Source organism: Dendrobium catenatum, unplaced genomic scaffold (genome assembly GCF_001605985.2).
Source record: "Dendrobium catenatum unplaced genomic scaffold, ASM160598v2 original_scaffold_96786, whole genome shotgun sequence".
Classification (NCBI taxonomy): Eukaryota; Viridiplantae; Streptophyta; class Magnoliopsida; order Asparagales; family Orchidaceae; genus Dendrobium; species Dendrobium catenatum.
The window spans coordinates 778,665-788,973 of NW_021415225.1; the positions used below are offsets into that span (position 1 = coordinate 778,665).

General features: G+C 33.9%; 1 protein-coding gene across 1 annotated transcript; it reads left to right on the top strand.

The window, feature by feature from the left end:
- The first annotated feature begins 1,353 nt into the window (after window positions 1-1,353).
- On the top strand, window positions 1,354-9,016 carry LOC110109015 (rhodanese-like domain-containing protein 11, chloroplastic). Its single transcript, XM_020839908.2, has 10 exons — window positions 1,354-1,592; window positions 1,692-1,793; window positions 2,465-2,572; window positions 2,654-2,750; window positions 4,403-4,442; window positions 4,533-4,607; window positions 7,488-7,575; window positions 7,651-7,718; window positions 8,487-8,559; window positions 8,677-9,016. Exons 1-10 carry the CDS (start codon window positions 1,437-1,439, stop codon window positions 8,758-8,760), a joined length of 891 nt encoding a protein of 296 aa, XP_020695567.1. The 5' UTR covers window positions 1,354-1,436; the 3' UTR covers window positions 8,761-9,016.
- Window positions 9,017-10,309: the final 1,293 nt, after the last annotated feature.

Genomic DNA, 10,309 nt, shown 5'->3' on the forward strand with positions numbered 1-10,309 from the left:
ATAGAATCTCAAAGGATTCTAATCCCTTATGGCTCTCAATAGATATAATTTAATAATATATGCACATATATCATCACATTATAATAATTAAAGAGTGATTGAGCATGTATCAAGCTTTCACAGTATTGTATAACGATGGACAACAGAAAATCCAACTAGATAAAAATAAATATTTTCAAAAAAATTCAAATTACTATGAATTGTATAAAATGATGTTTTGAGATTTTATTATACTATAACATTATTTTTCAACATGCATATAATTTTATACTCAATAAAAACCACACAAATTTCAAAACTCGTAGTGAATTTTTTTTTAATAAATATTCAAAATGTGCATAAGTATAATCTCTAGAACATATAAAAAGTTATGCGATGAAAGTTTTACCTGTGCAAAGTTATTTTTATTTTTCGCTAACGGATGCAAAATTTTAATATAATATTTGCTAAAACATGCACATTTTTTAAATTAAGATGATCATAGCGTACCTACCTCGAGATGAATAAGTTTTCCACCTAGGCCGATGGACGAAAAAGGCTCGAAGTCGCCCAAAACTGAACTGTTTATTTTCTCTCCCTCACCTTTTTTCCTTAATCGCTCTAACCGATCTCCGTTTGGGAAAAATATTAAAAACAAATAAATCTTATAATTTTATATATTATTGGAATAAGATATTTTATTAAAATATTAATTATTATAATTATTTAATATTAAAATATTAATTTTATTCAAAATCTTTTATATTTTTAAATTCAAAAATTAAAAATTATAGAAAAATATTCATAAATTAGCTAATTTTATTTAGAACATTTGGATGAAATCAGTTTGCAAAACGGATACCTGACGGTGCTCAAAACCCCACTTGTACCGACATATGTCGATTTCTTAAGAAATTTTGACAGTGCCAAAAAATTATGAAAAAATTAGAGAAGCTAAAACACAATATTATAAATATTTTGACGAAGACGATTTGTGATTTTAACTTATGATGATTCCATAAATAAATATTAACTATTTTAGATAAAAAATTATTATAAATTTTTTTTAGGATTTCACATTTTTATTCTGGTTAAATTTATTTGCATAAATATATAACTTTAAATATATATTTAAAATAAAAAGTAATTAAATAAAAGTTTAATATTTGAACTGACTGATTTAATCAAATCGGAACCGATTCAATCAAATTGGAACCGTTTTGATGATTTACTGGTTGAATCAGCGGTTCAAACCTTCGCACCGGTCCAAAAGATACCCTCTAGACCGTTCTAATTGGCTGGAGCCCGGTCCACGTCCATTGCGCATGGGCCCATATCATGTCAATTGTTGCTGTCGGACTATCGGTTAAACATCAAAATGCAGAACAACAATCCCGGATAAAATTTTCCGGCCAAGAAACGTAGAGTCCGTGGAAAAGCAGACCTCCGTCTCCGGCATGGAACTTCTCGGTCACAATTTCACCGGCAGCTTGGCCATTCCTTCTTCCAATCCTCTCCGACGGAGCTCTCTTTGCGGGAGAGGACCAACCCTATTCTTGCGATCGAATCCCTTCTCGCCCCATTCTAGAAGGAGCTTTCGATCTCATTCACATGCGAGTTTCAAACCCTTCTCCCGTTCCATATTTTTTGTGCTCCTTCCAATGAATTATTTTCAAGGTTTCTCTTTCTTTTTATGAGTTTTTATTATGCAGAAGGCAGAGCCGATTCTAGTAATGGGAGCGATGGTAGGCGAGGAGGAGGAAACAAAGCAGGCGAAAGAGATGGCTGCCGCACGGAAAAGATGGGAAACTCTGGTACTTACCGCCGCATTTAGAAAATTTGGTTTTTTCCTTGTGTTGATGCGGGGAGTTGTGTTTTGTATTTGGCGTGTAGACAGGGGCTGAATCAGTTTTTTTTAGTTGGCTAGCAGGATAATGATATTTATAAGAGAAATTTTTATCATTTCTTTTCCAGTATAATAATGATGTTAGTATATAAGTTGGGCTGTAATCATGTAGATTATGAGATCAGAAATGGCCACAAAAGCTTAACAATGAGAATCACAATCTCATTCCCACTCCACCCCACTTAATAGAGCTGCAAACTTCTCTCATTTAGTTCCACATTGCTTGGAAATTAAAAGTACTTTTGCTTATAAACAATCTAGAGCAGTTATTATTTTTATTGAGATTTACTATCTTGTTGCTAAGTTTGCAATATAGAATACATGGGATTATGCAAGCCCAATTCAAATATTTTGTGTGGATCAAATTGCAATTGAGATTCTGTGTTTTAAATAATTTGATAAGATTAAACCATATGTTTTAATAACTTGTTAAATTAAATTGTAATTTTAATTGAGTGTTGATTTCACCATTTTTTTAATGTGGAATTTCTTCTCTGAATCGCAAAAGTTAACATATTGTGCTGTGGAACTATAAGCTATACATATTATGTTTGTTCTAAAGCTATATTTGCTTTCTAGATTAGGGAACAAAAGGTCAAAGTTCTCACACCGAAAGAAGCTGGTTATGCAATTCAACTTTCTTACAAAACTCTGCTTGATGTCCGTCCCTCGAATGAGCACAATAAGGTTCATATCATTAACAGGTTCAGCTCTTGCTTTTGCTTTCCGTAGTCATATATAAATTTGTAGTATATTTCTTTTTTGCAGGCAAGGGTAAAAGGTTCTACTTGGATACCAATTTTTGATGTAGACAATACATTTGACGTTGGAAGTTTGTCTAGAAAGATTACAAACTATGTAATGGGTACTGAAAAAAAAGAAGATTTTCTCTCTTTGATCGATTTTATGATAACATTTGTTTTATGAATAATATGCACTCATCTATTGTGGTAGCAGCCTACTATTGTAACATTTTACTAGATTCTTAATTCATTATGAGAAGATGGACTCATCATCATCAGCTTCATTACTACTAATTGGGGCCATCCTTATTTAATCTCATTTTAAAATTATCTTTGTTGAATCTTGCATGAGGCGCATAACACAGATATATATATATATACAAATTTTTATCCAAGTTGCCTTCGATCTACCGTTTTCTATATTACATTCTTAGGTCATCGGATCATGAAAAGGCATCCAAAATTTAATTTTATTAGATCGGAATTTTATGCTTTTGGTTATACTCTTTAACCACGCTTTCATGGGTTGTACTAGTAAATTCCTCTTATTTATGAAAAATTACATGTACAAATGCATGTTTGCAGCAAAAATTATAATGAATGTTGATATTTCATTTCTCGCCAATGCTGCACAAGTAAATTAACCAGTTGAAGGATTTGAGCGCTACCACGAACTGATCTGAAAATCATCAATGAAATGGGATAAATTATCTTATAACAAACTAACAGTAACCATGTTAATATATTATTGAACATGCTAGTCTCTCATGTTGCATCCAAACTCCATTTTTGTTTGTGGTTTGCTTAGAGTCGGGCAAATAACTATGCTTTATTAGGAATTGAGAATCTGTCTTTTGGCAAGCATTAGGACTAGAGAATATGTGAAATACAAGCAATGAGAATTGAAAAAGAGTGATTCATGAATATAAACTGAAACTTAATCTACTTCTACTGCAAAAGTGATTAGTAGTCTAGAGTTTTGTTTGGAAGTCTTGTGATGCAGTGAAAGATGCTTACTCTCATATGTGTATCTTGGAGTCATTATTAGTGCCGGTTTAGTCTATCATGGTTTAGCCTTTAGTCACAAAGCTAGTCTTAATATTTTTGTTATGTCATTTTATGTTACTCCCCCTTATTTGTCATTTTGTAATCTATTAAGGTTAAAATGATCATTAGCCATTTTGGGTATCATTGTCATTATCTTAATGTTATTAGGAATAGATTATCCATGTTATGGCTATGCTTTTATACAATAGGCCACAGTTGATTTGATTGCTGCTAAATAGTTAGTAAATAAAAAAGAAAGAAGTGGCTTCTCCTTCGGCTCTCTTCTTAGTCTATTATAGTAGATGCTTTCTTAGTTTTGAGACTTTCTCTCTCTCTAAACCTTGCCTTATTTTCTATGAGGTATTTATTCTTCTAATCTTCTAATCACTTTCTTTACATTTACTTCCCCATCCTTCCTCAAAGCTAGGTTTTTCCCTTTTGTACCATAATGGCTTCAAAAGTTTTATCATGATCATTACTTTCATTGCCCATTCATCATTCTCATGCCCACATGTTATGTTAAAATGCTTGACAACTTATTGCCCTAGTATTTCACATGTTGTTATAATCTTGCTTAGTTGGTAAACCTATGTGGTTGATATACTATAACCAAACCAATACGGTGATACATGGTTTTGAGAATATTATCTCCATTGCATACATTTATTTAAATTTTAGCTATTTTAGTTTTTTTGGGAATAGATAAATATCATACAATTTTTTGTAGGAGGTTGGTGGAGTGGAAGTCGTACTTTGACCTATGATAAGTATGCTACTTTCATATAATTAGCTGTTTGTATACTTTTATGTAATTCTAAATTGATTTGCACTAAGAATAATTTTCTTTACTACTGTAGGAGTTTCATATCAAAGGTTGAGGAAAAAATTCCAAAAGATTCTGACCTTATTGTTGTGTGCCAGAAAGGATTGAGGTTTATCGTTTACATAAGTGCCTTTCATATTTGAAAAATTTAATTCAAGTGCCTTTCATATTCTCCAACTATTTATTTTTATAATATTCATTTGTTTTGATCCTTGCATGAATCATTGATATGTTTAGAGTAGGAGTCACAATGTAAATGATGTTAGACAATAGTGTGGAAGGCCTTCTAAATCAAGATGATGATAGGAAGTACTTGAGTTCGCAAGTAATCCTATCGGATCTATTTGAGTTCGCAAGCAATCCTAATGCGAAATTGGTAAAAACAGCGAGAATACCCAAGATCGGAGATGAAACAACCAAGAAAATAATAGAACTTGATACTCAAAGCAACATAAGCTAGAATAAAAGATACAATGGATCCTCTATTCGAGAGGAGGATCATCTCTCCCAAATCTCTAGACAAGAGTCTAGAGCCCAAAGCACCAATGAGACTACAAGAAGACAATAACCAAAGCATGCCTAGTCCTAACCCCTTCATGCCCTTTAAATAGCCCTCTCCACCTCCTTAAAAACTTCCTAATATAAGATAGTATTTAATTAATTCAAAAGATATCAAAATTTTTTAATTACTTAAAACTACTTTCCTAATATAAGATAGTATTTAATTAATTCAAAATATATCAAATCTTTTTAATTAATTAAATCCACTTTCCTAATATAAGATAGTATTTACTTAATTCAAAAGATATATAATCTTTTTAATTAATTAAATCCAAACTAATTGGGCGTGGGCCCCTCCCTTAGGCGGTGTAGGAAGGAGGCGGTTTGACCCGCCTCCTGTATACAAGTGGCGGTGTAGGAAGGAGGCGGTTTAACCCGCCTCTTGTATACAAGTGCTGACCCCACCTGGGCCGGTTGAGGTTGAGTCGGTTCTCCAGGAACCGACATATCAGATGATTACTTTATGTGAAAATAATATGAATTGTAAGATAACTAGCAAGTGATAATGGAAGACTGGTTTGAAAGTGGACTTAATAAAAAATGACAATATTAGGACTAAATTGATGTGATATGATTCTATATGTTCTACTTCAAGCTTCACACTTGACTTCTATATGTGAAGGGGGACATTGCAGGCATGGAGGTGGTAATATTGAGTGACAGTGGGCTACCCATAATTTCATTTCTACTCAGGTCTTCAACTAACTAGGAGTGAAATTGGTGGACACCGGTTATTATGGGATGATGATGGGTACAAGGAAGGTGGAGAAAGGCCAGAAGATCTGTAGAGGAGTGATGTTGACCATCCAGGGGATTCAGATAAGGGAGGATTTTCTCCCACTAGAGTTAGCAAGTACTGATGTCATCCCGGGGGATAAAGTGGTTGCAAATCTTGGGGGAAACCAAGGACAATTGAGGAGCACTCATGATGGAATTAATGGTGGATGGGAGAAAGGTGGTTATAAGGAGAGTTGCAGGGATATCCAAAGCCATGATATAACTAAAGACCATGGTTAGGACATACAAAACGTGGCGGGAGATTATTTGGTGGGACTATACAAGCTGGATGTGATTAGGATGGAGAAGGGAGGGGATGTTTCTCTTTTAGTGCAGCCCTTGATTCAACAATTTGGTAAGGTTTTTCAGCCACCTCAAGGATGACCACCTCCACGGGAATATGAGCATATTTCCACCTTGAGGACATGGTGGATCTTTGGGAGGGGAGTATTATTAGATCGGTCCACTGGACCGGTCCATACGGGACCAGCTTAAGAAACAAAGAGGCGGAACTTCTCCGCCTCACGCGCAATCGGACCACCCAGACAGAGCTTTTTGGGAAAGGTTTTTGAGGGATATTGGAGGGAAATTTGAATGTAGTAACTATTTAGAGATTTCCTTTTGAATAGTATGTATTAAATAGTTTGTTTTCCTAGGGTTATGGCATCTTGAATTTGGCTGATTGTGGGATATCTTAGGTTTTGGTTTTGGGCTCTAGATTCGTCTAGAGATTGGGAGAGATCGATCCTCCTCTCGAATGGAGGATCACTTGTATCTTATTGTTTTCTTCCGATCTATTTGATTCTTGCAATAAAATTACTATTTTTCTATTTTTTCTTTTGGAGTTTGGAAGAGTTTCTCACTGATTTTCTGAAATTGATAGGATTTACTTGAAATCTTCAAGTGTTTCCTATCACATACAAAATTTTATTAACATGTTACTTTTATTCGAGATAGACATGCTAAATTGCTTTTATTCGAGACGTGCTTGAATCTAAAAAAATTGTTCAATGAATTCAACAAAGAAAACTAGCTTTTATAGATCTAATGAACCTTGATAACTAGCTTGAAACGTACATTATGTGTATGTAGTTGATGTCAAATATTATCCTTAAAAAGACATTGAAGCCTATGTGAGAAAATTTTCCAAACCAGTAAAGCTACTTTATAACTCCTTGCTTTTCAAACTATTGAAAATACTAGTTTTACCTGTTACTATAGTAAGTGTTGAAAGAGCATTTTACTCATTGGTTAAATAGAATAAAACGTCCTGAGATACTTCCAATTGATAAGATCGGAAGGGAGATATTATTGTTATCGAAGTTGCACATCCCACATTGAAGAAGTCGTCTATGATAACATAATAAATGATTTCACTTTCTTAAAATTTGACAAATGGTCACTAAGTTAATTTTTTATATTTCTTGTTGATCATGTTATTGCATAATGTGGATTGGAATCTTCAAGTGTTAATTCTAACTTTTGAATATTGAAACAGCGGCACCTAACACCATTCTGTGATCACCTTTCTTTAAAACATGAAAACTTTGCTACTTTATATTGATATTATATTGATATATATGCTTTGGGCAGGTGTACCATCCAATTAAACTCAATTTAAATGTGTTAGTAACTCTACATTTATTGGCAGATCTCTTGCTGCTTGTGAGCAACTCTACAATGCAGGTTACAGGAATTTGTTCTGGGTACAGGGTGGGTTAGATGCAGCTGAGGAAGAGGTATATTGCATTGATCGAAATAGACGATATTATGAGGCAGATTTGTCTTTATGGTTTTATTCTCACTGGATGCAGGATTTTCAACGAGAAGGTCCTCAGTCCTTCAAGCTTGCTGGTATTGGTGGTGTTTCTGAATTTCTTGGGTAAGCATTAGTTATGGTCAAACTTATAAGATGTCACATCAGTGAAGAGTTCTAGTTCTTTCTTCTTTTTTAGTTACAATAATTACATCACAGATGACAGTTTTTTGTTTGTAAACTCCAATAAAGCTTAAGAACTTGTTACAACTTATGGAGTGTTTATGCAAGTACTGATAATTTTGTGATAGGAAATACTTGAGTTCGCAAGTAATCCAAGAGGAAATACTTGAGTTTGCAAGTAATCCAAGAGGAAATACTTGAGTTCACAAGCAACCCTAGCAATAATTGATAAAAACAGCTAGAATAATGCAATAATCTCTATGAAATCAATCCAAAACGATGGATTGTAATAGTGGATTCAAAGCAAAGGCAAGCACTAAGCAATATACAATTGATCCTCAATTCGATAGCAGGATCGTTCTCTCCCAATCTCTAAACGATTAATCTAGAGCCCAAGACGCAAAAGAAACTTTAAGAGAATAAAAGAAACCACTCAACCCTGAACAACCCATACTATTAATACATTAATTCCCTAATTCAAACTCCTTAATTCAAAATTTCCCTCTCATCCTAGCCGCTCGCTTCTCTTTCTTTAATTTGCTCCTAGTGGGGCCCACTAGTTTGGGCGGCAACATTAAGGGAGGCGGCTCTTGTCCGCCTCCTGTAAACAAGAGCCGGCCTTTGGGCTGGCTGGGCCAGCTCAGGTTGAACCGGCCTAACATTTTGTTGTTTGAGTTGTTCATTCTTATTCTAGTTAATATCTGAGTGCAGTTGGACTGATCAACAACGAGCTGTAGCAGCGAAGGAGGGTTGGGGCTACCGCTTAGTCTTCACTGGTCGCCTGGTGAATTCTTTCCTCCTAAGATGACATTTTAGTCCATACAAATGATGAAATTTTTGACTTTGTCGAGTGATGAACATGTGTATTCAAACATCACTATGGTCTGGTTTATTTTTGCAGCTTGGGTTAATTCTGCTCGCAGATGCTCTGTTTCTTGGTGCTCAACGATTAGGCCCTCTGCTTGAAGAACTTAGGTCTCATTAAGACATTCATGGAGCCTTCTACTTTGAAGTGAAGAATTGTTAGCTTTTTTGAATATCTGGTACTGTCCTTCTTCATCTGATTTGGTTGAAGCTCTCCTCTTATTTGTTTTATTGATATCCTGATCCTTCCCTCGGTGTTCATCGTCTTTGTTCTGCTCTGCTTGTAAACTTTAACTTTGTGCATTCAGTTTTCCTTGAGAAAATGTAATGACGATGACGATGACAACAACAAAAGGGAACCGAATATTGCAAATCAAGTGCAGGTGAGGATGGGCATTGGGCGACATGTTAGACAAATTATATTACAAAATAAGATCTATAATAAAGTATGCCATTATTTGGTTTCATTTGGGATAAAAATTTTTCTATTTTTCGAAGCAGCTTTTCAGCGTAAAATTTTTAATTTAAGAATTTTTTATATTAAATAAATTGTTTTAGAAAGAAGGGATAAAATTGTCCCAAATGAATCCTTAGAAATAGTATTTGTCTTTGCATTAAGAAATAGTGTTATTGAGATTTAACATCTTCTTCAATTGTTTAAAATTTGTTCTTTTAGCTTAAAATATATCTATAAATGTAAAAAACATAAAAGTTGGAAGGAATTATTCTTATCACACAAAGTATTTGATATATGATAATATATAAAATGATTCAAGAATGAACTAAAGAAATATTTATAGCTATAGAAATAAATAAAATTTTCCACAAACCTTTTTGTACATTTCCTTACCATTTGATCTTCTTTTGCTTCTATTTTATGATTTGGATCAATTGGTGATTAAGCAAAGTTCACTAGCCATATTTTTTGTTTATTTAATATATTCTGTTTTGAAATGTATATTCTTAAAAAAAAAAAAATGTATATTCTTTGATGTGATGCGCAACCTTAATTCTTAGAAAATATTTCAGTTTTTCTATCTTCTTTATCCCACATATTCTTATAAAATATTGCCTTAGAGACTTTTTTTTTTTTTAATTCTTTACTATTATAATTATATTGACATACACTAATAATCATGCCCCCTTTTTTATTCGAATGCTTAATGAACAAGGTGTGATCCCCCGAATTTTGCTTGTAACCTATGGCTATTATCACTTTCTCAAATATTTTAAATCAAGCTTTAAATAGTTATTTGAGGTCATATTGTGCCTTTCTTAGTTTGAAGACCTCGTTGGTTCCAAGATCTTCCCAAAATCAGGAGGAATACCCGTGTAAATTTCCTCCTTTAGATCACCATGAAGGGATGCATTTTTGGAATGCCAAATTATTGTTAATCTTGGTGAAATTTGTTTTTCAGTGATAGTAACACTCATATTGTGTTCATCCTTGCAATTGGAGCAAACGCCATTTGGTAATATAGTAGGTTTGAGTGTAGCCCTTCGCTATTAATCTTGCTTCGTATCTCTTGGGTAGGGGTGTCAATATTAGATCCGACCCAAAAATCCGACCCGAACCCGAACCGAAAATTTCGGGTTTGGGTTGGCCCGAATCTGAAGCGGGTCAGGTTCGGGTCCGATAAACTGATCCGTTTGTAAAATCGGGTCAGGTT